General features: G+C 43.6%; 1 protein-coding gene across 7 annotated transcripts in view; it reads left to right on the top strand.

Moving 5' to 3' along the window:
* The window catches only part of KCNIP1 (potassium voltage-gated channel interacting protein 1), a 411,307-nt gene extending 401,822 nt beyond the window's left edge, over positions 1–9,485 (top strand). For all 7 annotated transcript variants that reach the window (XM_030504592.1, XM_030504593.1, XM_030504596.1 and 4 more), the window contains 4 exons: positions 924–1,031; positions 1,835–1,939; positions 2,516–2,578; positions 4,949–9,485. In XM_030504592.1, coding sequence (XP_030360452.1) covers positions 924–1,031; positions 1,835–1,939; positions 2,516–2,578; positions 4,949–4,996 — 324 coding nt within the window. In that variant the 3' untranslated portion in view covers positions 4,997–9,485. The remainder of the gene's footprint in view (positions 1–923; positions 1,032–1,834; positions 1,940–2,515; positions 2,579–4,948) is intronic.
* The last annotated feature ends 17,976 nt before the right edge of the window (positions 9,486–27,461 follow it).

Here is a 27,461-nt window from a genome sequence, read left to right as displayed (position 1 = left end):
TGTGTCCCAGCCTGAGTAAAGTGGTGGGAATCGCATCTGGTCAAGTCTGATGGATTTTGCCAGAGAAGAAAACCTGAGGCTCCCTGTGTTAGAGGAGTTTGGGTTCTCTCTCAAGGTGGGCATGGAAAAAATGATGGATTTTCTTCCTTTTTTCACCAGTACCCTAGATCTGGAGGTAAGAAACCATCAGCTTCCTCATTCATGGTCCAGCTGTGTTTAACCAGGCAGTGGCAATAGGAGGGACTACTCCTTGCAGCAGGGAAATGGCCACTAAGTGCAGCTGGCACTACCCTTAAAAACCACACATGTATTTTGCCTTGCTTACATCCATGTATTATTTAGAGTTTAGACCATGATCAGTTTGGATGGGTAGCAAGAAAGGTGTCCCAGCTTCTGGCCTGGAGCACATTGTCCTGCTATTGGCAAGTCTGAGGAGCCAGAGCAGCCACTGTCCTCAATATTAGAATCTAAGTCTACCTCTCTTGGGCTGGAACTGTTCTTAATCCCCTGCTATTTTCACAACCCTCTATTCAGGACTAGGAGATTTTAAGGCTGCAACACCCATTAGGTCTTCCTGCCCTTCCAGCCTTGCTAAAATGCCTATCCCATTTCATAAGCTTAGCTTTTATATTGGCTGCTTTTTGAGTACTTTGCTTTTCTGGTTTGAATGGTTACCACATACACATTTATTAATGTGACAGTACTTGGGGTATCTTACTGGATATAATGTCTGTTATCCACTTATGTCTTTGTGGTATGTCCATTGAGTTCAGCCAGAGATGACACATTTTGGGAAAGGGAGTCAGAAAAGATTGAAAGCCATATACTATATCCTAAAAAATATGTCTTTTGACTAGCATTATATAAAGAAGGTGACCTAGAAAAGGATATTCTTGAAATTAACACCTCTCTCCCTTGAACAGGATTTTGTGATGGCATTGTCCATTCTGTTACGGGGAACTGCTCATGAAAAGCTAAGATGGACATTTAACCTGTATGACATAAATAAGGATGGCTACATAAACAAGGAGGTAAGGCTGTTCTTGACAAACAAGGGTGACTTCTGAAGAGAGAGGGACAATTGGTTTCTTTTGCAGAGACCAATTAATTTTACATGCAGCTAGTTAAATACAAATCAGACTGGATTTGAGCATTTGTCTATGTCTGAGTAAAGTGTACAGTGATCTTATAATGCATGATTTTTGTGGACATATTTTCCTATATTATAGTGGCTTTAATAGATTGCTTTAGACAGGAGCAAAACCCTACTTATGCCTGTGAGCAGTATAAACTTTTTGAAGGGGAGGGTGGTGGTGAAAATATTTATTGGTGGCTGAGTCAAAAGGGTTTTATAGCTACACTAAGAGATACTGTTGAAGCACTCATACCATCCACAAATATTGTGTTGTCATGTGGTTTTAGGTTCTCCTCGGGTATTGCTTTTTCTCTTTGTGGGAATCCTTGGTTTTGAGCATGGTAACCTTGATTATTTTGCAAATACTCGTTGGTCTATCTTATCTTGTCAAAAGGCTGTGTACCTGGAGCGTTTGCAGTTAATGCCACTGGTCATGGACTTGTATGGCAGCTTGTGCAAGCACTGCAGGAGCCTCCAACAAGGTTATGGCCAAGTCATGCCACCATCAGAAAGAAGTACTTTTTTATAGTTGAAATTTTATAGGATGATACATCTGTTTACATGCACATGTATAGGCATTCTCTGTGCTGATTTGTAATAGGAGGAGGAAGGTGGAGAAAAGAGCAGTAAAAAGTTAAAATGTAATATCATTTCTAGTAATTTTCCTTTTGTGTTGTTGCTGGCATGTCACTACTGCAGGAAATGACGGATATTGTAAAGGCAATTTATGATATGATGGGAAAGTATACATATCCAGTGCTCAAGGAAGATGCACCAAAGCAGCATGTAGAAGTATTCTTCCAGGTAATTGATTTTTGATGTGTTTTTCTTAACTTTTGAACCATGCCGTGATATACTTTACAAAAAAATTAGGCCCAAGTTCAAATCTATGTCCCACCATATACTCAAAAATAAAGCCTAGTAGCCATTCAGCCTAACACTACAGTGTCTGCTGATTTCCTGGCGCCGTAGGTATCTCATTTGTCTCTTAGCCCAATCCTTTGCATTGGGATGTGTCATATCAAGCAAGTCTCAAGCCTGCTCATGTATGGCAGCACACACTGTACACTTCTCTCAGCTTCCCATACAATGAGACAGGACAATGGGTGCTGTTTGTTGAGGCAGTGATTAAATAAATGACATGATAAGGGGACAGCTTCTTGTGTATGGCAAGGGAGGAATAGTTGGAGACTTCAAAAGTGCTCCAACTGCCAGAGTAAAAAGTCCTTAGCAGTTGACAAATTTACTCAACGACACTGAGTCTCTAATCTAAGCCTGTAAAGTGCCTCAGGTTTAGTCAGGTTGCCTCAACAAAGATATTATACTGTAACTGCAGTGCTCGCTATGGAAAAATTATTTCATTTTTCTTTTATTTTACAGAAAATGGATAAAAACAAAGATGGTGTTGTAACTTTAGATGAGTTTATTGAATCGTGTCAGGAGGTAAGGACAAAATTCTAACTGCAATGAAAGGTCTAACCCATGCCCCAGCAGTTGCATGTCCCATTGGACAAACAGCATTCGAAAAAAGCTGCTCAGGATCCCATATTTCCTTTGTTTGGTGAAAAAACCAACTTCAAGATTGAGTTTCTGGTGGTGCTCTGTGAATCCTGTCAGCCTCTTATTTTCCTGAGTGAACTGCAGCACCTGATTCTGTAGAAAAGCAGATAACTCTAGAAAAATCTCCTAACACCTTTAAAATTCCTTAGGTCTTTTCCTTGTACCTGTCTTTTTCCTTTCTGTGGAAGGGGGTGGTTGGTTTTTTAAGAAGCTGATACAGTCTCTGTGCTCTCTCTGGATGACATTAGCAAGATACCATGTTGCTGGGACTGCCCAGAGCTGAAGGTCTCTCAAAAGCTTTTCATTGCAGCTCTGGCTTCTAAAACCACTTGATGTTTTCATGGACAACCATTCCAAGCAAATGCTGTAATCACTGCAATGCTTTATTTTTCTCATTTGGCAATAAGCTCTCTTGTAAATTGTATACATTTGGCTGGCTGTAAAAAGTTTCTGCTGGTATTATAGAATCCCAGACTGGTTTGGGTTGGAAGGGACCTTAAAGGTCATCCAGTTTCAACGCTCAGGGTAGGGGTAGGGACACCTTCCTCTAGACCAGGTTGCTCCAAGCCCAGTCTAAACTGGCCTTGAACGCTGCCAGGGATGGGGCAGCCACAGCTTCTCTGCGCAGCCTGTGCCACAGCCTCACCACAGTTTTACTATTTTTTATGTAAGGTGTGTGTTTTAGGACTGTCACGAAGATAAGCATCAGCATTTACATGGAATGGGCCAAGTGTCTGTTGTCTTAGATTGTAATTAACTGTGTGAAGATTTGCTTGGAGATGTCTCTACTATTTAATCAGTATAATAATGGTTTCTGCATTTTGGAAAGTTTACATTAGTGCAAAGAATTACAAACCGGCTCTCCTGTGTTTTTACTTTCCCTGGAAAGGTCTTTCCTGCTCTGCAGTCAGACAGCTCTCCTGTACCTGAGCAATGAGCAGATGCTCACTGTGGAGGGCTAAGTTTGCTTCCTGCTGCGTCTGTGTTGTCTGGCTCTAACAACATCCAAATTACTTCTCAGTCAGGGACTTCAGGTGGCAATATCCTTATTAGCAGATGCATAATAGGGTAATTATTTTCAGTTAATTCATTTTTTAGCTTCTTTTTGGCTCTCTATTCTTTTGTGTGTTATTCTTCGCATTCATAATTTACCTGGATACATGTGTGGGATTAGTGGTCTCAGTACTGAAGCAGCTTTACTTCTCACTGTGAGTTTGTTTAATGTTCTACCTTAGAGTTGGTTCCTCCTGTTGAAACACATATAGTAGGGGCTGTGCACTGTCACCTGCGACTTCCTGGTAGATGGGAGCAAGCCCTGCATCGCTAAGACATTTTGTTGTGTTTTTCTTTATGAAAACTAAACCCAAGTGGACTATAATGCTTACATTTGCCATCTCATAGAATATGGCTCATGAGCAATGAACTCGAGCATTGCTTTAGAGAGGCTGAGTGATTTCCCATGCAAAATGCTATCTTGTACTAATGCCCACCAAACTGTGTTAGAATTGAGTAAAATGACACAGCCTTAAGATAGAGGAAGGAGAAGTAATAGATCTCTTAAGTCGCTCAATGTGGAAAATTATTGTCATGTCACAGTAAAACAGTTACTCCAACTTTTGGAAAAATTTCATTCTTGGAAGCGTGGGAATCATCGTGGTTTTAAGTATTACTCTGGTTATTATCTCAAAGTATAATTCTGAGACTTAATAAGAAACAATCTGGCGTTTCCCTTGTGTTTCTCTCAACTTTGTCATTTGGATCTAATAACATCAGAGAAGCTGAGATTCCATGTATTTTGGGTTTGAGGTTGTGTTCCTGGAATGAAGTGGTCCTGCAAGGCAGCTTGCTTATTAGTTCAAAACCTGCAGTTTTTTTGGATTTCTGATGCGTATTGGCTGCGTGCATATTTGCAAATTCAAGGTCCATGAAATAGAGCAGTGCACTGAAGTTGAGTGCTCAGTAGAATCACAAGCTCAATGCTCTTTCTAGTGTTCTTCAGTTAAGCACAGCCCATGCTGAACATCAAGCTTATGAGACGATCCTGTGATTGCATGCTTCAAACCGAAGCAGAAACAACAGTTTTGCTGATTCAGGACGCGATCATTAAATCAATTCCAGCTCATCGAGGATGCAAAACACTCTGAAAGCACTGCTGTTTTCTGCAGTAGCAGATGCAGAGCTCTCCCGTGTCATGCAAAGTTACAAGTCACTGCTGTCACTGCCTTTGTAAAAGTATCTTCTCATTGTTTTCAGGATGAAAACATCATGCGATCTTTACAGCTCTTCGAGAACGTGATGTAACGGTACCTGATGAGAGCTGGAGGAGTCAGAGACTTTCTGTGTAACAAAGATCTCTCCGTTCTGGGTGAAAGCTTTTTACAATTCAGCCATGTTCAGTATGTGAGGCTTTTGTATGACATGTCCAAACAAATAGCAAATGAAAGCATCCGATCCCACCTCTTCTCCCCAAGAGACACTGGTGGACCTTTGTTTCGTTTTGGAAGCATGTGACTATATAATAACTCCTGACAAAAGAGAACTGCTGCTCGAAATTCAATGAGTAATATACAGTGTTTTTTGCTAGGCACAAGTCCTGCTTTTAATCTAGCAAGCTTGATTACCTATGATAGCACATGCCAGTAACTTAGTAATTTATTGCAAGTGAAAATTTCAGTCTATATTACCATAAAGGAGTCCTTACCATTAATCTGCTTTGACAAAAGTAAAATCTACCAGGGCAGTCTGTAAAAATAATAATAAAAGAACAAGAAATATACCTAGGACATTAAGCAGAGAGCCCATGTAGCCAATATCCCCACGTCTTCAGAGATCCTGCTTCTCTTCACGTGCGCTGTTGCCATCATGCTGTTCCATGGAATTTTTTCTGACAACATTAACCAGAGGATCTTCATACCAGGGTGAGCCAGAAAGGAAAAAACATATGTTGCACATAAAAATATCTAACTACAGAACAAATTCAATGATGGTAAGTTTTTGCAAGACCGGCCAAGTTTATAAGGGCTGGTACAGGGATAACTGCTCTGCTACCAGCCATCTTCTGCAGCTCAGTAAGTAGTGGAACATAAAGCGATTCTCTAGAGTGCATCTCAGCAGCACCGTGGTCGTGTGTTATGTTCCCTTTGGTGTAGTTTGACACATACTTCCTAGGTTCATCTTTTGAATGTTTGTATATTTCCATTGAATGTTACACTATTGCATTGCCCACTTTATGGATGTATTTAAGCTTTCCAGTTTTCTTACTGCAGGAAGGGGCCTAGATGATTCAGCTGTGTTTCTATATCAAGCGTCCTGTAAGTTTAATTCTGAGCTACGTAGTTGTTGTTAGTCTCAGAATCGCTGCCATTCGGACACATGTCCCTTTCGGTAGTTTAACTTTTTCTGTAGAAGAGTCTTTCTTTCCAATAAGGCAATTGCATAACTTGTACAAGTCTCACTTGTTAATGCCAAATAAGCATTGGATTGAGGAGTTGGGTTTTTTAAGTAGTAAACAAAAAGAATCATGTGGTTGGATTTTGCCCGGTAGATTATTTGTCAGCTGATTAACATATCAGAGCCTGCTTTGCAGAAGACTCTTAAAGCTGACACACCAGAGTGCTGTCGCTGTATCCAGATTTATGGCTCAGAAATCAAGGGAAGAGAGGAAGAGCCAATTTTCCCGCTGCCGAAAAGTCCAAAGGAGGGTCACTGCAGTAGTGCTACATCGATCCCATCCAGTAAGAATATATTTTTATTATATCAGCTACTATATTAGAAATATACAGAAATATACCCATATATAGCAGTGAAGATATATTTTAAAAATTACAGAAGTGGAAGCTTTTTATGATACAAAATACAGAGAATGCCTCATTTCTGTAGCCCTGTATTTTAGAAAAATTTAATCTGTTGAAGTATTCCTGATTGTAGACTAGGTCTGATTAGTGCTAGAGTAAAGCTAGGCTAATCCCCAGGACAGGGTATTTTCCCCTCTTACTGTGCTCCTCCATACGCTTTTATGAAGTAATTTTTAGCTCTTTAAGTTTCACACTCCTTTTCAAAAGTACTATTCAAGTGTGTGAAATTACATGGACATAGGAATGACACCCTGGCCTACCCTGAATATTGCCTTTGTTACAAATAATATTAATTAATTCTTCCCTAGCAGTGATACAGTGCAGAGCAACTCCAGTAACGTACAGGAGCCCTGCAATGCTGTGACAGCAGCTTTGCTCTCTGTTTGTCCAGTAATATCTGTTTAGTTTTATCCACTAGGCACTTCATAAAAATATCAGTTGTAGCTGAAATAATGTACAGTTTTCCTTCTTGATTCTTCTTGCAATCATTTTAGAGAATGACAGCATTTAAAACAATAACTAAATTGCTTTTCATGCTCACACTTAAGAGCATCTGTCTATTATCAGCCTAAGCAGTTGATTTCAGCTGAGGAAAGTTCTCAACTTTGCAGGCATTTGTAGTGGGCTAGCAGAGTGCCTTTCTCCTCTATCAGAGTTGTTCCAAATTTGCTCAGGAGAAGGCACATGCAAAGTGAAAATTTTGACTGTGCCCTTCTCAGAAGTAAACACTATTAGTTACCAAGGTCCCCAAAGCTAACTTGTTTTCTGGGCTTACTGTGATGTACTTAGCCTCAGTTCTTCTGTGTCTCCACTAGCAGAAGGGCTAATTAGGTGGTGCAGAGGTGCCTGTGTCATCGGGAATGCAACTGCTTTTTGTTGAGTGTGGGTCGAGTTTGCCAACACACTTCGAACATGTGGATGTTACTTTCAGTGCGTGCTCAAGTATATTGCTGACGTCAAGCTGCCATTGGTGACCCTGCAGTTTTGGCATCTCCTTTTCAGCTCCGCTGTGTCAGTGTTCACTTTCAGTAACACCGGGGGTGCATTAGGCAGAGAGGGCGATGCTGAAGGTCACACTGGTCTCAATTATGCCCTTGAGGCACAACTAGCTTCGATTTTGGGCTTACAGGAGTTCAGACCCCACCTGCACGTACCTGATATTCAGCCTTTCGTTGCTACCTCCCTGCTCCACTTGAAGTCCATTGTAGCTGAGACAGGAGGATTTGCAAAGCGACGCACAATAATTTCATTTTCACAGAGCTCTGACTGTAAATTCTGCCTGTGACAGAGTTGTCTTTGTGACAACATTTATTATCCCGTCTTTTTCTCTAATCCCACTGGTATGCACCAGTGCAGAGCAGGCCTCCAGGTTTTCCAGGCACAGAACACAGGTCTATTGCATCTGTGTTCCAGTCAGCAGATGCCAGAGCTCCTGTGACAGTGAGACAGTTGTTCTCTGCACGGAACTGTCTTTAGGGGGTTTTTTATGTTTTCTCTAGTGTTACTATATAAACTTGCAAAGCGTCCCGTCTCTCATAAATGGGGCTTGCAATATTTATGGCGAATGCTACTATGGCTTTCTGAATAGAACATAGTATGCTATTCTAATCTCATGCCTTCCTACATCCTACTGCCAGTGTGTGGAAGGTAGTTACCATCCTGGCTTCTAAGTTACAATTAGACTCTCCGTCAGTGCGATCAGCTGTGCAAATGTCCTCAAAGCTGTGAATGTTTAAATAATCTCTGAGTCATTATTCTGACAGTGTCGTTAATTACAAATATAATTTTGTATCTTCAGGAGAGCATTTTCTAAAAAAAGACTTTCTAAAGTGCATTTAAGGCAATAATCTGATGGAAAATAGGAAGGTGATTAATGATCAAAAAAAACGTAACATGCCTGTTACGGTTGATATTTGTTTTCCTGTTACTTTGAATACATATTGTGAGTAATCACGAGTCAAGCTATAAACCTGGGGTACTGATATCCTAAGTTTCAATCTTTGTGGGCAGAATTTTGGCATTGCCTGACTGCGCCGCATGTTGAGAAAAAACATCTTTGTGTGCATGGGTGACCTTTGATAAGATGGTAGCAGCAGTGTAACAACCTCTTCTTCATGGAGGTGCCATGACAGACCTAAGGAAATATGCAAATATATTATTGTGATAACTAAAGCCATGTTAATGGAGCAGTGATGTATAGCTTCACTTTTACAACTGCTATTCTCCAATGGCAATTTGTATTAAATTCTGTTGAGTGATTTTTAAAATGTTGGTTTTACTAATAAAAAGAAAATACCTGTAGAAGGGTGTCCTGTCTTAAGCCCAGTTATGTACTTTTTTCTGAAGGGACACTGTCAGGCTAAAAATGTACAATGAAACTTAAAAGGACGTCTCATAAACACATATCTAGCTTCACAGAAGCTTTTAAACTGCTGAACTGTCCTGTGAGTATGACTTTTATACAGTAAAGATTTATTTGTATCACTGATTCACGGGTGCTCTTCTATTTGGTGCACTGATATACACCTGATATCTGGCCCTTGTGGAAATAAGAGTTCAAAAATGTTCTACTTGCATCACTGATTGTATCTCGGAGTAGTTAAATATACAGACATGTCTTTTCAACATTTTTTCTTAAGTATAACCAGAACAGGCCATTGAGTTGAAGAAAAATGCAAACTCTATTTTACTTTAGAAGGCAAAATGAAACCTCACATTGTCCCTTTAGATGGTTTGTTTTAAACATCCTTTCTGACACATGGAGAAATGCAGAAGAAATTTTGCTAGACTATATATGTGTATATATTTTTATATAGCTATAAACATTTGCTAAGCTCCATTCTGTAGGGTATAATATGTCTATCAGCACATCCCAGGAAAAAGAACATTCTCTTGCATACATGCAGAAATGTGAAAATAAAGATGTCTGTGTGAAACGTGGTATTGGTCTCACTCCAGTGCCTAAACAGGCCGCATTGCCCAGCTGGCAACTCTTGTGGGTTGTGTTCCTTGGCCACCAAGGCACCAGCCTGCCCAGAATAGAGAGCACTGTTCTGGAAAACACCTTATGGAAAACACCAAACCTGTCTTGCTGTTGTCCCTGCAAGGTAAAGGCGCTGAAGCTGCCTGTTCAGCACCTCCCACAAGCTCCGAAGTGCACCCAGTGCTGCTAGGCATAGTGTACTCTGGCTCACCAGCAGGTGCGTGTGCTTTTTCAGCATCAGGTGTGCTTCAGCGGTTGTCTGAAGTCTTAGTTTCTGCTGTGAGCTATTCTCCTTCTCAGCCTGTCGCCATTGCAGGCTGAGCAGCTCATCCTGCTGCTTACGTTGTCTGTGGAGTTGCATCCCATATTTTGAAGGGACCGTCAGGAAGAGGGCAGGTATGCTCTGGCAATGTGGTCTGTCCCCACAGCATCTCTGGGAACGTCCTCTAGAGCATGGCGGGGTGAAACTGAGGCATATGCTGCAGCTCATCCTGTGAAAAAGACTACTTTTGATTGCAATAGTAGCTTTTTCTTTACTGTGAGATTCATTCTGTAATCTTTGTTTATCCAAACACATCCAGCAAAGTTGGAAAAGAAAGAGGCCTAGACATATTGGCACATGAAGATCTACTTCTCCGCGCAAGCAGAAAGTATCAGCTATCCTGTTCTCTTGCATTCATGGCCAGAAGATGCATCAGAGACAGAGAAACATGGAGATACCATGCAGCATGCTGGGGAAAGTGAGGCTTGAGCAGGGAGCATTTCCTTTAAAATCCTGGGACACTTCTGAAGTTGTTGAGATGTGCAGCCACAGTCAGCTGTCATGAAACGGAGGATGGGAATAGGGTTGCAGCATAGCAAAGCAATGTTTCACACACAGGAATCTGTTCTGATCTAAGCCTAGCTGCAGAAGATCATTCCGGATTCTTACCCAAGGCCAGGAATCAAGATTAAAACGTTGAAGAATGAGGCCATTCTGGTCAGCCTGAACACCCCTCACCGAGTTCCCTGACCTTCTGGGTCCTCCCCTCCACTACAGGTTTTCTTGTGACCATGTTCCCACTGTCTCTACGGCCCAGGCCACAGCTCCCGTTCATCTGCCTGTGACTGCAGGGGTGTGGGGTGTGTGTAAGAATGGTAAAGCTACATTGCCACTTTCCTTGGTTTTTAGGGTAGTTATTTGCCTTTATATTTCCAGGGAAAGCTGAGTAGCAGGTTTGCTAATGTAAAGGATCGAGGTGGAAGGACCACTGTTAATAAAATATCTGTGAAAAGTTAGTGCTGATCCAGAATTTTCCAGGCTAGAAAGTTATTGAAAAGTGTTGATTTAAAAAAAATCAAAAATTGATTTTTACGATGTTAGGGTTAGATTGACTTTATTCACCTTTTCATAGAAACTTTTTCAACAAATCTCAAGGTCTGTGAAAAGGACATTCCAGGGCCCAGAAAACCAGCCCGGCTCAGCAGGGTCAGAGAAGATCACTGCAGAAATTGGTGTGACGCTGCACAGACCAGGTAATTTTAGATAAAAGCCATATTCAAAACTTTAATAGACAAGGAGAGATGTACTGTTCATTTACTGTAGCTTTACTAGGGGTTTGGTACCATACTTGTAATACTCATACGACCTCTGTTTTGACAGTATCTGAACACCTTGCCGTCTCCTGTAGGTACCTGCAGAGCCCCCAGTGAGGCCGAGAGGTGCTGCCTTGTGCTCCTGTTTGTGCAGCAGCTCAGAAAAGCCATTTGATTGTGGAGCTAATTTTGGCTGACCTGGAATTAAACCAGTCTTTCACACAGCAGATCACTACTTGTGCATTAGCTATTCCTTCTCTCAAAGTTCATGGAGTAAGAAAATGGCTTGTGGAGGTTTGGAGAAAGTTAATGACAGTTGGCTAGAGCTCTCTCTAAGGAAGGGGCCGGAGGTGACAGAGTAGTGAAGAGACAGACAAAATCCTGCGTGGTCTGGCTAGACAGCAGGGATAAGGCAAATATGCGACACAGCTGGTCAAACGTGTTTCCTGTGCTGGGATTTTTTTCTTCTTTGGCTTTTTTTAGCACTTGGCAAATAAGGGAGCAATAGATGTTGTTTGGCTTGTCTTCTGTGGTTTCACTCTTAGGTATTTTTATTGCACTGATAGATGGGCACCTGGCTGTGAAAGCCTCTATTTTTAAAGAGAGGCAATACTGAAGCTCTCCCAAAGCCTCAGCTTCCACCCACCACACAAAGAATTAACTCAAAACACATCTGGTTCTCATATAGTCGGGTAATGGCGCAGAAAAAAACAAAAGCGTGAGCCTTCCATGGGGAATATGTAGGGTGTAACCATTCCATGGCTCGAGGTACCTCTGAGTCCCCCCCCATTCCCTGCACGGAGCTGGGCAAAATATCCAGTATTATCGTTATTGTGGTGACATAATAGATTTTGTAATTGCCAGAACTGTCCAAAAAACATCATCACACATCATCAGAGTCTGAATTTCCTAGTAAAAAAAGATAAAGCAGCTTTCAAAGGCTTTTTTAGTTGCACTGCTTAAGTTGAGTTTACAGGAGCAGTCATTTGGTACCTGCAGCTGAGTCGCCCAGCATTCAAGGATATTTTGAGATATTGTTGGTGTTCAAGAGTCTGGTGAAGGAAGAGAGACATCCTGACGCAGTGGTGCCCTTGCCATGGGAAGGACCTCTTAGGCAGTTTTGATAAGGAATTTTAGATTTTAGCACAATGGATGAGGGTGGGTCCGAGGAGAGAAAGTAAATGTGTAAGAAGAAATTATGAGGCTTATTCTGGAAAGTTGTAGGACACTGATCAAATATGAGAATCAGACCATGAGTCCATCTGCTCTTTCACAAGTTCATTTCAATGAGTTACTATTTTATTTGTCATAAATGAACTATAACCTCTGGCAGTTCCCTGAGGAAGTCTTACATCCTCAAACACGTTCCAAAGGGACCTCAGTGAAGCTACGGTGAGCTGAGCTGGCCAGGAATAGCCAGGCAGGCACCATGTTTGTGGAACAAGAGTTCAATCCTGGTGTCAAGGCCCATGCGGGAGCTCCAGGGCTGCTGTGTGATGGCTCCAGCACAGGAGGTGTTTACAGACGAGAAACAATGATTTTTTTCTTTTTTGACCCATACACCATTCACACTGCATTTCCCTAGCTTTTGCGAAGCACGTTTTCCCTTTAGGGAAAGGTATGTGAGGACCAAAGATCTTGTACCTCAGTAGAAGAGTCTGTATTGAAAACGCTTTGCTCTTTTAGAGCAGCGCTGGCATTGCTTCCTACAGTCCCTGACTGTCAAAGCAGAAAGCAAAGGCCATGTTAGAAAGCAGTTAGAAAACATGTGCTGCTGAATCACCTCGTATTTACCTTCACTAACGCGATATTTTTCCATTGCAAATGTGACACGCCATCAGGTGTCCTTCTCAAGAGTGTGCTTTGTGGAACATCCCAAGGAAGAGTGTGCAACATTCCCAAAGGAGGTATTAATTTTAATCCTTCATGCCACACAGTGCAGCCCAGCAGCTCTGAATGATGGCTACAATTCACCATATTGCCAGGTTGAAACAAAAGCTGCACAGGGTATTTTCGGTGGTGGTGCAGCTTCTCTCTTTAGCCATTTTTATTATGAGGGATAATCACTTTAATGTGGCAACAGAAGTAAACTGTAAGTAACACTGTGTTTGAGTGACAATGTCAGTTTTACACCTTCTCTTGGCTACCTCCGTTGTGATATAGTGCATGCATTCACTGGTAACAGATATATGGCTATAACATGAGCAAATTCACTTCGGTAATTGTCCTGGATTCCGCCAGGTCACCTGGGTACCAACTGGGGACATACTAGTCAGTACTTTTCCAGATGCCACACAACTTCTTCAGGGGTGTGTGGTGATCAGACATTCCATAGATTTAGCAGTAAATAGGCAATAGGGCCTTTAAGGACACCAGACATTTTCTCTCTGTCAGATAGTGATGGGTGTCATGCCAAAGGTCATCAGCTCAAAAGTGTTTCAATGATTTTTAGCAACAGAAACTCGTCATTTTATTTGTACTGGTGCTAGAGGGACTTTATACTGCAACAAACATCAACTGTAAATAACAAGTGAAAATGTCTGATTTCTTCTTTCTGGGATTTCCCTTTTGGTTTGGTGTGTGCATTCCCTGGTGGAAATGTCTCTGACACATCTTAAAGATTAAGAGTGACCATGAGATGGGAGGCCCGAAACCTGCTTATCCAAGATACATAAGATCTGGTTCCAACCCAGAGCTTGTGGGAAGCCGATGCCAGCTCAGTCACACACAGAGGAGGCAGGGAGCTCTGCAAGTAGCAATATACTGAACTATGTAAATGATGGTAAGACCTTTTCTTTACCTTTTTAAAATTCAAACTGAAGATGAATCTGTAATTACTTCTTTTTATCCCTTTAAAATATTTCCATAGGTCTTTGGGAAACCTCCAGCATAAAAAATTTCATCCTTATTTCTACAGTTCTCGTAATTATCTACTCCAAAGGTAAATATTTCAGTGAATACGTCGATAAAAATGAAAAGGTGAGTGTTGTGATATCATTCAAACTCTGTTCTGAAGACCTCTAAGTTCATGCCCTGAAAAGACAGCCCAAGAATTCACCTCGGACTGCAGTAAATTAGCTAAAACGATATTTCCTCATTCACAGAATAACACCACTTGCCTTTTGACTTTGTCCACACTGCTCTGTTGTGCTCATAAAGGAAAACAGCCTAATCCCTTCTAACAACAGCTGGAGATATTTTTAACACAAAATACATTTCTGTACTACAATACCTATTGAGAAGGCATTTTTAGACAGCTAATCCACAACCTTAGTTTTGAGAGCTGTCTTTCTGGTGGCAAGGTTACCACTACTGTTATTTTATAAGCTAAATATAAAGATAGACCTTTGCGAAACTCAGGGTGTTTTTCCACCTGATTTTTTTTCACCCAGAAGCAGAAAATACTGGGACTCGGCATGTAAAAGAAGGCAGGAGCTTCAAGTGAGGTGTTTGTCAACGCTCTTTAATTCATTTGCTGGTGGCGCGTGTTGCCTCTCTCACATCCCACATGGATAACACGAATGTACTATCTTCCACTCTCCAGAGCTCCTCAGCTCAAAAATAACATAAACCAAGAATAATTATTCTTGAATAGTAAAAATAATAATATAGTGTCTTCTTATGACTAGGCCCTTGAGAAGCAGAATACTGGCGTGTGTAGAGATGCTGTTCTGCAGTGAAGTAAAGACTCCCACAAGTAAGTGCCAGCTCATTTGGAGAAACATAAAGCCTTCATGTAGTAATTTGACATGTTCATCCAAGCATTTTGACATTTAATTTTTCCTTAAAGACATTCCTGCCCTTCCTCCAAAATAAAACAAGATCACAATATAAGCCTCTGTCATTCGGGGAAAAAGGTCTTATTTTTTTAAAGTCTTTAAATTAAGCTTCCTTCATGTTTCTGGTGTTAAAAAGAGTTCCAAAAACCCATGCGCTACTAAAAGTTAACTTTCTTTCTCACGAACATGCAAGCCAGAAGCCAGTACTTAGTGCAGTTTGTTTGATAAGTGCATCTTGATCTGCTGTTTCAGAGTGTATTTCTTCCCATTAATATAGGATTAAAAAAAATTTCCAGTACATCCTAATCTCTAGTACCAGTTAAAATGTCCGCCCAGCTTTTGACAGCTAAGTCACTTACAGGAATGAAATCTGTATTTAACAAATAAGGGAGCAGGAATGAATGACAATCAGACCAGTTATTAAAGATTAAACAACAATTGTGCATTAATCTGAGGTAATATTTGTTATTATTTTTTGTTATTATTTTGCACCTAAAACTGAGCGTCCAATAGTCTGGTCTCAGGTTCATTCCTCTCTGACAGGAGGTTACACTGACCTTTTTCTTTAATTTTGAACTGTGTCCTTTAAAGCAACGTTGGAAAGTCTGGAAGAGTCGAGCCATGATCTTTAGGCACTGCTGACGTGCACAGAGAGAATAATGTTTTCAGGTTGTAACAGGCAACATCATAATGGAAATCATTAAATGGGGTTTCAGACTGGGAAAAGAAAATATGCCTGGGACCAGTCCAGAACTTGAATGGGGTTTATTTGGTTGAAGTATCATTATCGGCATGTTAGACCTCTTAGGAGCAAAACAGTACTGATCACAGAGTATTTGTTGTTAGTACTGCTGTTTTTCACAGAGCAGCTAGAGCCTAAAGGGTGTTTTACAGGAAAGACCTGACATGAATAATTTACAAGGTTAAGTAAATGTCTGCAGAGAGCTGGACATTAAAGTGTTGTGAAGTTAGCTCAGGGCAGCCCAAGTGTTTTGGGCTGAGGAAAAAGTGCTGACGGGCCATGGCCCTTATGCCTCGATTCATTGGCAGTTCATAAAGCATTCATATATTGCAAGGTCAGATCCAAAGCAGCAAATACGCAATGCCAGATCAGAGCTGATAACGTATTCCTCCTTTCGTTGGTCCTTTCCTAGCACAGAAATGAGCCTATTAAGGAATAACTTCCCAAGGCATTCGCCAGCACAGTGAGCATCATTGCTGGTGGCAGCATGGGGCCTGGCCACAGCCTGCAGACAGAGCTGGAAGCCACAGACAGGTACCACAGATGGGAGGGAGGTGGCAGCGGGGGCACGGAGGGGTGGCACTCACAGGGACCCCTGATGCTGGAGCTGCTTCACGGAGCCAGGAGGTCATTGCTCCCGCCCGGCTTTTTGCTAAACTGCTTTGAAAATCGTTATTGTTGCTCTCCGTTATCTCAAGAGCCAAGTGGCCCTACTTGTAATGATAGGGTGCCGGGTCTCTGCACGGGGTGTCTGGATGAGGGGTGGTGGGGCCAGCACGTGGGATGTGTAAAACTGGGAAACGTGAGGCCTGTGGGGAAACTGTGGCAGGGGGATATTCATGACTGGGGAGCACTGTTGGGAAGTGGTGCAAAAGGTGCAGGTGGGTACCTTAAGGCCCTGTGGTAGCACAGCACGGCAGCGAGTGCTTAGTCCTGCGGATGCGGGGCTCACTCTCCCTTCTCTCAATGTCTCACTGGGATTACATTCACCCCAGCACTCAAAGCCAGATGCTGTAGTTAAAATTACAGCACAGAAGCAGGGATTCCTGGCCCAACAGCTCACTGATGGGAGTGCATCAGGTACACGCGCAACAGCAGTACAGCAAAGGGGAGAAGGCTGCTGCCAAGGCAATCTCCCTGAGCTGCTTGTAACTTTCCCTGTGCTGAAGTGTCTCTGTGGGAATTTCTCTCTCTAAGGCAGAAGAAGTAAGTTGAGTCAATGGACTCTTTTACAAACATTTCTGGTTCAGTCAAATGGAATCTTTGTCTTTTTTTTAATCCTGACTTTTGTCTTCTAGGTGTAACTTGCAATTCAGGTCTGTTCTTGTATGTACAAAATGAAAATGAAGAACTGGAAACATTGCACCCGTTTGTGAGGCATGCTCTGATCTTCATAAGCCAGGATGGAGAAAGTCATGTGAGCTCTTAATCAGCAAACAACAGTGCTCTGGTTAGCAAAAATCAAAATCTCAATAAATTGATATCTGAGTAGAAAGAAAAGACAGAGACTTTCTCTTTCACGTTGTATTCCTGTTGGTTATTTTCTGCAGACAGTATCCATTCATCTACACTCCCTTAGGGATTCATTGTATCGTCGCACTGTGTTTTTGAGCTAAGGCATGTCTTTTGGGGGGAGTGTTGTGGGTTGCTGCAACGCAGGTGTAGGCATGGATGTAGCTCTGGACATCCCATGGGCAGGCGTGGCATCAGGCAGTTACTGCCAGGTGGGAACACAGCTGTGGTTACCTGCACACCTCCTGGTGCCACAGACCGCCTGTGCAGGGCACAGTGCAGGCAGAGCAAAGCTGTGCTCACTTGAGAAAGCCATATCTGAAGTGATGTGTTGGTGTGACCAGTGACCAGCGCTGTGGTGTACAGAAAAGGCAGTGTCTCTGTGTGTGTAACTTCTCCAAAACTCTCTAGCCAAAAATGCAAATGGTGGGAGAAAACAGACAGCCAAGGTATTACTCTGCTTTTGCCCTGGATTCATCTTGCCAGCTCAGAGATTCAAAAAGGGACACGGAGTTGTAATGCTCTTCTGGAAACATCAGGGGCCTTTGGCCTGAAATACAGCTCCAACGAAATATGATAGGATGGTTTTCACACTCCTACAGCCGATTCATCGCTATGAAGAGGGCAATTGCTTTGAAAGGGTGCTGGGATGATGAATGAGCTTGTGTGTGGTTCATGGTTTGGGGAATTGCACCTGCAAAGGCTGAAGATTTAGCAAGGACTCCCTATGAACTGCAGGTTCTTTCAGGCTTTGTAAGTAGAAAACAGCAGGATTCCAAGCAGAAAGACTGGATGAACCAGGGCTATGTCACAGTGTGTATGTGGTATGGTCTTGGCTGAAGCTCGGGTGACCTGGGGGCAGGTGAAGGACAGCAGCACTGGGGTCTGGCCTGGCATCTGTTCTCCACGTTAAAGGCATATTACAGAAAAGATTACACTAAGCATTGCTGCTGTTGTCTTGCCCAGAGCTGAGCAGGCTGCAGCACAAAAGCAGTTTTTCAGGTCAGAAAGGCTGCACCCTGTGCTTGGTGAGCAGCTCACAGCATCCCCCAGTGCAGGCAGCACGGCAGAGTGTTTCTTTGCAGAGTGTTTGGCACCTTAGGGCAGCAGCTACTGCAATGCTGGTGGGGTTCAGCTTCCACTGCTTGGGGGTCCCAGTGACCCCAGTGCTGGCAGCGCACGGTCACGACCACAAGAAGCCAGTCAAAGAGCTCCTCTGGCCAAATCCACACTGGGGGCAGTGGCCGATTGGCTCCTACCAGCCTTGGGGCTGTAGATGAAGTCTGTCAGGTGGTGACTCTGTCCTTGTTGTTGCAAGCTCTGAGCAGGCAGCCACAGCGCTGCCAGCCCAGCACCATCCCCTGGCACCACGCAGGGTGCTGCTGGGCAGTCCCAGCCCCACCGGTGGGATTTCAGCCCGGTGCTGCTTCGGAGTTGAGCAGAGATCTGTGCATTGGCAGAATGGAATTGTGCAGCCCAGTGTCAGAAAAGACAACTGCTTAATTTTCCAAGGATTTCCCCCTCCCTTCCGAAAGGTATGCCTTCACTTTAGAAGCACAAGTCCATTTAAAACAAAAGACTAATGAATATTAGCCCTGCCTCTCGCAAGTTTAAACACCTCATCTTTCCTCAAAGAACAGCTCTAAATCATTTTATTTGCAAGCCCTAAGCGGGAATTTGTATTCATGGTAAGACATTTATCGAGTTAATTTATTTAGGGCTGGGGCATAATTTCTAATAATGGAGGAGTCCCTAGGCCTAGAGAAATTGTCTCCTTGATAGGGCATTAATATTTTAAGGCGTTATAATACTCTGTCAATTGATCTGGGTTTTTTAGGGAATAAGTTAGCAGATGAAGGATTATCTTAAATAACGCTGGTGCTACACAGCGCAGCGCCTGCCAGAGGGTGATTGCCACATGAGCTGGGAGAGGGGCACAGGGGCTGGGTAAATGTGTACAACTGGAACCAGGAGGGAAATAACAGGGTGGGTGCTGCTCCCGTGGGCTGGGCGATGCCTTCCCGGGAATGGCAGTGGTGCTGCCGCTCAGGTTTTCCTGAGGAGTTGTGAAACTGGGCACTTTCCTGAGTGGGAGATGTTGGCACGTGTTCTGCAGGAGGCTTGTTCACCTCGCAAGTAGTCTTGGCTGTTCCTGGTAGTTGAGATACAGATAAAGTGACCACCAAGTACCTTAGCTTCTCTGTTCTTAGAAACAGGGAATATCTGTGCCATTTCCAGAGTGATTTGAAAAGGTGAGGAAAGCTCTACATAAAAAATTATTCTTGCTATAGAGCTATATTAAATTGCACATTGCACTAAGAAACATGGGGCTGAACAGCCTTTAGAAAGAAGGGAATATAAAAATGAATCCAGACTAAGGGCTTTTAGGTAGAGCCTGTCCCAGGGAGGGGATGATGGGACCACTGAGGCCTGGGCACTTTGCTGGGACATGTTCAGACCCTCCGAGCCCAGGCTGGGAGTACTGACCCATGGTACTGCACTGGCCTAGGGAGGGACAACGTGAACACGTGGTGCAAAGCTGCTGACAAGCCGCTGGCAGGAGCTGACAAACCTGAAGGGACACCGAGGTTCTTCCCGATCTGTTACCCTGGTGTGGTGTTTTGGGTGCAATAGCTTTGATGTTCTGTTACAACCCACAGAGGCACCTATTTGGTGGGAAGTATCAGACAGAGGAGCTTGAGTCAAAACTGGAGCGGCTGAGGGCGGCTCTGTGTTGGTCACATCTCCAGTCCTGGAATATCAGCACATATCAGCACATGGGGTACTTGGGTTAAATCTTGTTTTCCTAGTGGCAGTTGTTGTGGGTAGGTCAGTCACTTCAGTGCCGCCTCTGCATCTAATCACTGTCCAGTGGTGAGTCTCCATGGTACAGGGCCAGGGCCAATGGGCGCTGCAGCAGTTAACGCTATCTGCCTAAGTGCTACCACTGCTTTGGAAGTGATATAAAGACAGCTGAAGTGTTCATAATAAGCTGCAGCAGCCTGCTGTGGGTGAGTTCACTGGCTTTGGGGATGAGGTTTTGTTTATTCCCTGTATAAATTATTCCTCTTGATGCAATAGATAAAATAATTTATCTGCTAAAAATTAAATTCTGCCAGAATTCAAGTGCTGGCACTTTGTGTTTCTATGTCTGTGGCTTTATTGTGGATATTGAGAATTTATTAAGGAAAAATGAATGCTGGTGTGGAGGGATCCACAGCTGCCGTGATTTTGACTGTGCTGCCTGCAAGACCAAAATGAATGTGTTGAGGTAAAGTGGGCCGTGGAGGCATTCAGGTCATTATGCGGTTGGTTTTCCCCTAAAACATACTGTGGTAGGGAACGTTTCACTGCCCTACAGGAATTCAGACTAATCTATGTGAGAGATGAATGTTTACGTCTGAGCGGTGCTCCTTGGTGCCCCATCTGATCCTTTTCCTCACTGGCTCATTTGTCAGCGTGCTGTCAAGCCCTCAGCTAGTGCTCCCTGCAGCTCCATCCATCCTCCCTCGGCGCGCTGGGTGCTGGGGCTGGCACATCACGGCACCCAGCTGCTGGAAGGAGACAGATGCTTAACGAGAATGAAGACAAATACAAGTGATGCTGTGACCCCTCTGCTCCCCGAGGAGGTCAGGGCGTCCCTCCTGCTCTTGCCCTGCAGGGGAAGGCCATGCAGAAATTGCTCCACTCAATCACATTTATTTCTTACCAGCCCCCTGAGTCCACCAGCAATACACGCTGGGGGACACAGTACCGAAACTACAGTGGCGACTAGCCAGCACAGTTCAACGGGGAAACTGGTTCCCTTTTTCATGGCCATGACAGAGGAAAGCAATCCAAAATTATCCAGAGCATATGCAGGCTGCTGCTTTTACTGTACCTATCACTTGTGGACTTTGTGGCTGTGTGTCTGAGGTAGCCTTTTGGCTACCTGCCCTTGGTCTGGTGATAACCAGAAACAAAATGTCCAGTGTATTTCCTCTAGGAATTCCTCTATCTTTGTGCCCCTGTAATTCCACTCAGTCTAAATGACACCCTCATTCTTTCCAAATTCTGCTCATGTAAGAATCTTTCCATAATAATTGCCTTTTGTTTCCCCTTTTCTCCTCTAGCATGCCCAGAACTGAGCAGAGCACTCAGGAAGCTCCTCATTCAGTAAAACCATTTTTGCTTTATTTATCGTAATTGTAACAGGTATTTACAGTCATTATTCTCCTCTTTGCAGGTACTGTTCAGAAGGTACTCGGGGTAACCATACTAGGAGAAATGTCTTCAGTGGAAGGATTGTCCAGCACTGAACAGGTTGCCCAGGGCAGTGATGCAGCCACCATCCCTGGAGGTATTTGAAAAACATGTAGAAGTGACACTGAGGGACATGGTTTAGTGGGAAACTTGGCAGTGCTGGGTTAACGGTTGAACTCAATGATCTTTAAGGCCTTTTCCAACATAAACCATTCTATGATTCTATTGTTTTGTGTCCCACAAGGGAGTTAATCTTGCTTATGCTTGTCTCAGCTGATAGGAACACGAATAATTACGTCTCACATAAAATACCTGCACATAAACAATGGAGGAGCCTCAGCAAGTGGAGCTGCCGAGGTGGGAGGGACCTTATACATAGGATTACAGTTAATAGACTTGGCACGTAGACAGCAAAATCATAGAAAGCAGCAGTGCTGGGCTTGTGTCTGTCTGCCTGTGAGGGGAGGGAAGGTGAACCTGATACACCCAGCCCTGGATCCATGCCTGCAGAGAGGGGCAGGTTTGCTGAGTGAATGAAACCTGGAGTAACTGCCCAACGTGACTGAGCAGGGAACTCTGAACTCCACCACAGAAGATAGATTGACAACTGCAGGCAAGTTCAGATTGGACCTAGACTCCAGGTCTAGTGCAGGAGAAAAAGAACTCCTGGAGCACATATCTGTATAAAAGTGTAATTGTTTATGAATTTTATATACATTGTGTTTGCTCAAACAGAGTGAATGAGCTGACTGAACAGAAGCCAAACTTGACATTTTGGGGGAAGAATTTATTTCACGTAAGTAAATCTCATAAACCTTCACTTTGATCTTATTTAAGACTTTGTGTATTTGAAGAACTGGGGCCTGTAAGCTGTGAGCAGACCTGCATGTTACATTAGGTGGGCAGAAGTGAGCCTAAGGTGCTCCGTCCCATAAGCAGCTTGAAGAATGAGAGTTTACATTGTGAAAACATAAATGTGTTAGGCATAGATTTAACATTCCTTGTGTAAGAATGAATGCTTATGTAAGCACTGAATCTAAATTTATCTAAACCTTCTTGTACCTTAGAGTTACTTCTGACAGATTGGGATCAGTAAGATTGGAATTGGGCCTGCAGTTTACTGGGTGTCATATCAATAACAGCCTGGTTCTCCTCCTTCTCATACTAAGAGAGTGGTGCTTTGTATAAAGTCTTTGTATACAGGTGTTTGTGCCGCTCACGGTACCAGCATATGTGAGATGAGGAGCAGGCTCTGTGTTCCAGTTACCTGGTGCTGGTACTCTCTCTGGGTGGCTGCCAGTGGCCTGGGGGTGCAAGTGCTGATCCCTGTCCCCCACAGAGGAGTTGGTCTCCCTGCAGTACTGAGGGTCAGCGGGCACTGGAACAAGGTGAGGGCAGCCTCCAGTGAGCATGTGCTGGGGCCTCAGCGAGTCCTCTCAGCCACGGCAGCTACTTCTGGAAACGAGAGGTCATTCTTCGTGTTATATAATGATAGTGACATGCATGGAAAGAATCTGGTTTTCACCAGGAGCAGTTGACAGACGTCCTTGAAGGATTTCTGCAAGTACCATGAAGTCACCCGTTTAAGTGTCAGTGATTCCTGATATCCGCTCAGGGCAACTGAAAAAGCCATTGGGTCTGTGGGTGAGCAGCCAGCTCTCCACACCAGCATCACACCCCACCATGGCCAGCACATGCCTCGTGGGGCCTGGGCTCTTCAACGCACCTCCTGCTCTTCCAGGGAAAACTGGGCAGGAATGACTTTCCAGGCAGGTCACGTTATTAAACAACTTGGTTGAATTGAGATCAAACAGCAGGACAGAAAAATTTTCTCTCTAAAAAACCAGAAACTTTCTGAGGTTTTGACAGAATACAAAAACATGAAAGCCTTGAGTGAACATGAGACATTCCTTTCAACCCAAAAGTATGTTCTTTGTCTTCTATTTAACACACTTGAGGCTTTTTCTCCATTTCTTGTTTTAGTCAGAAAGTACTATAAGCAAGAAAAGAGATTTTTTTTGAAGCTAAAACATGAGAAACTATTAATTGCAGTGTTACCAACCTCCTGGTGCCAGGTTCTCCCACTCCCTTTTCCTCCATCACCCTCTTAACTCTTTTTGTCCTGACCAGCCCAGTAGCGAGCTCCTGTGCCTGCTGACACGTGACAGGATCCCACTGGCTCTTTGGTTCTCTAATCATGGGGTTCATTCTGTATAAATTTAGTACCAAATAACTAAGGTTTCCACTAAGAGTGGGTTGCATTAAAATGTTTCCTGTTGTTAACTCCATTTTCTTCCTTTTAATTGCTTCAGATTTTCTCCTGGCCTGCCAAAATAGATCTAAGAGAATCAACAATTAGAATGATAGCAATTAAATATCTTGGCATTTTCTTCTCTCGAGAAAAAGGCTTAAAGAATATATATGTTATTTAAAGTTAAAGTTGAGGGAATTGAGAGGCAATTAATTTTAGATCAACTGAACATGGAAGCCTTTAATGATTTGTTTGGTCAGTAAGTTCAAATAGGAACAGCTCTCATAATAAATCTTCGAATACCTGACTCTCACAGAGCTGTCGTGCCATGAGCCTGTCCTTACAACATCCCCTGCCCACACGTCCCCACAGCAGTCATCTTTCACTGCTCAGAGTTCAGGCTGGGTGGGGAAAAAGAAACATTAGAAAAGGAAAGACAGATTTTATCTTCTAGATAAACGAATATGTTGACCTTGAAGTGACATCTTGGCAAAGCCAGCGAAGTTTGGTCCTGGGTGTATGATGGTTTTTGCCTCTCTGTTTCGTAATTGTATTTGGCAACTATTGCTTTCATCTCAGTGGCCAAAGAAAGCTCAGCATGAAACAGTGCAGCCATGAGGTGGTTGTGAAGCTGGAAACTCCTAGTGTTGGTATAGTGATGCTTCCATCTAGAAAGTTATTCCGCAGGAGTGAATACAGGGAGCAAAAGGGGAAGTCTTTGCCTCTGCTCTCTCTGTATCCCTGTTCCTGTGTGCTGGTTGTGTTGGCACTGAGCAACACAACTGGGCCTGGGTGGAAGAAAGGTTGGGAAAACGCTACCAGGACTGTGCTGCTCCACTCACAGAGCCAAGCCAGGGCAAAGCCAAACAATCCCCATCTCACCATGTCTAAGATGAAAATAAGAGTCCTCACATGATGTCCACCAAACCTTGTTCTGAGAATCTGAGCACTTCTGAGAACAACCCAGTGAAATGGCTGCTGGAATTCTGAGATACAGTCTTACCTGTGCATAGTCCAGGCAGGCTGATGTTTCGGTGCCGGGGTCTGCAGGAGAACCAGGCGTGTAGGACATGGGCTGAGCCACCCCTGCCGGCAACCCAGGCAGCCTGAGGGGCTTCCTGCAGTGCTTTCAGGGGAAACAGAAGGACAAATTATGCCTGGAAAACTTCACTTTGTGTATTAAATAGAGGCAGCACCTAAATGGGCAAATGAAATGCAATCTGGTTTTGGTTTGGCATGTGTTTTGTTTTCTCTCTCTTCCCTGGCCAGGTTTTATTCTGAGATGCAGGCATGCCTGTGTTGCATGTTCTGCAGTCATAGCACTTTGGCTCTAGTTAAATCTGACCTTGTGAATTATTATCTTCAGCTTTGTAAACTGGTTGGTTTTTGTGGGTGGCTTTTTAGATCTTCAGAAATGCTCCTATTGCCTGTCATTGGGATGTCATTAGCCCGTAGAAAATCGTAGCATATGCTAATCCTCTGCTCTGTGCCGTGAGACATAGATGATGCTTCCAGATGGGAAGCAGGAGGTAAGGCAGGACTGCAGCGGTTCTGCTGCTTCCCTCCTGACAGTTACTGCTCAGGTGAATGAGACTGTCACTCGGTTACACGGTTACACGGGTTACACGGGTACCACTCCAGGCCCCATCAGTGACAGTGTACATCTCTTCTACCCTATGCCCTGTAACCTACAAACAGAACTGAAGCTGTCAGGGATTTTTCCACCTTTTGTGTTTTCACTCTTACCACCCCTTCAGAGACAGAGGAATAAAGCAGAATTAAGGAAGTACAAAGTGAGCTGTAGCAGGAGACACACTGCTGTTGTTGGTTGGTGTAAAGAAACATGATTTCATTAAATCCTCTGGAAGTGACCACAGGCTTCCACAGAGAACTCTAGTTAGAGCTAGTTTGTCAAAACACTTGTATCTTTGAATAATTTTCACTGCCAGTAGGGAGAACACAGATCTGAGCCAGTGAGCCATTATATTCTCAAGGTTTTCATTCTCTCTGAGCCTACATAATGGATGATTTTTATGTAACTTTGGCACTGAATGCAGTCTCTCCCTGAGTTGTACTAGTGCTGCCTCCACTGCTGTGCTGGCATTGTCTGCACCACGCTTCCATGACCACAGAAAATGTCCAGATTAAATAGTGTTTAAGGTTCTTGTTTTGTTTCTATAAAAGTAAATTGAAATCTGGATGGAGAAACATAAATACACAATCTTGTAACCATTTCTTCCCAGTGTGCTGTTTAACAGAGCTGGTAACCTCTGATCGAAGCTCCTGCACTCTAAAAGCAGAACTGAACTGTATAAACTGATACACCGCATAGTAAAGGGATGCTACAGATATACTCATCTCTGCGCACTGGTATCCCCTTTTCTTGCCCATGAGTGCTTTGATATGCCTTGTTTCTAGCTCTCTTGGGTACTTCCAGAGCCTCCTGTCACTGTCTCACAGTCTTTGATGTATGTATTTTCTTCACAGCCATCCTCTGAAGGAGGAAAATGAGATTTTCATTCTTTTGCTAAGAATTAGCAGAGTCGCGGAGAAATGGAGGCTGTGCAGCTCACTGTCTGTGGCAGCAGCTCTGCATTTACCTGAGTTGGTTTTTTTCAACTGTCTTCACTAGATAATGCACATGCTGCAGCGTGCATTTCTGTTCAGTTACCTGATGAGGCAACAGGGTCCCAGGAGGGCTTTTTACTACTCAAGGTCTCCATCCACTAGTCAGTCATCAAAATAAACAGAATTTGGCTTGCTTTTACTTTTTCAAAAGGGCTTAGTAACCAGGTTCAGGTAGTATGAAACTCACTCATGCACCACGATTCTAGTGACCCCAACCCCTGTGCAAAATGGGGGTTCCTCAGCTGAAGTTCATGAATCCTCGTACTTGAACTAAATGCCAATTTGTAAAATCATCCTTTCTTCCTGTAAGTTCTTTAAAATACCTGGACCAATCCTTCTTACCCACCAGAATTGTGGTCTGACATTGTTGTGGGCAGGTAGATGATCCTCTCTCTATTCCTGCATAATCACATTATAGTGAGGAGCACTCAGCACTGGAAACATCTGAACACCATGTTCAGAAGAAAGACTAGAAGTGCAAAGTCTTGTTAGGAATTCAGATGCTGGACACATACTATAGCGTATTTTGTTTTGAACGACAGCCTTTCTCCAGTGGGATGCCCTGAATTTGTGATGCTTGAATGTTCAGATACTTTTACTGGCATCTGGTCAGAGATGTTCTCCTGGCCTGAAGCCCTGCTGCCTATGGCACAGCACCAGAGCCCTACAACTAGTAGAGAAGGCAGAGTGTCCTCTGGACTGCAGTGAGCTGCCACGAAGAAACTAACCCGAGCAGACCATTCCTGCTTTTTGGATTAGCGTGGAACAGCCAGGTTTGAAGTTGAGGTCCTAGCCACTGTGTGTGATGGGAAAGGCTCTGCATCTGAAGCTGAGATCTCACTCTCAGTGGTGCCAAGTTACAGAGACTAAAGATTTGCATAGTCATTCCCAATTTGTAACAGTATAAAAAAGACGACAAGTCATCTCCATCCAAGGATGATGTTGCCTTGCCTGTATTTGCAGTAAAACTCTTGACACACAGAGTACACTTCCAACAGTGTAGTGGGGCAGGTCAGGCAGTATTGTGTTTGCAGCTCAGACTAATGATGGCTGAGTAACCATCTCCCCTTGGCAGCTGTGGCAGTGTCATCCTCACCACCCGGTCCTGTGGCAAAACACACTGGGAGTGTGGCAGGCGGCTTTCTGGATGCACAGGAAAAGAGGTGCATCTGGTGCAGCATTCCAGGCAGGGAGCAGCAC

Source organism: Strigops habroptila, chromosome 12 (assembly GCF_004027225.2).
Source record: "Strigops habroptila isolate Jane chromosome 12, bStrHab1.2.pri, whole genome shotgun sequence".
NCBI lineage: Eukaryota > Metazoa > Chordata > Aves > Psittaciformes > Psittacidae > Strigops > Strigops habroptila.
Note: the sequence above shows the minus strand (reverse complement) of the source record. Positions and strands in the feature narration are given on the sequence as shown.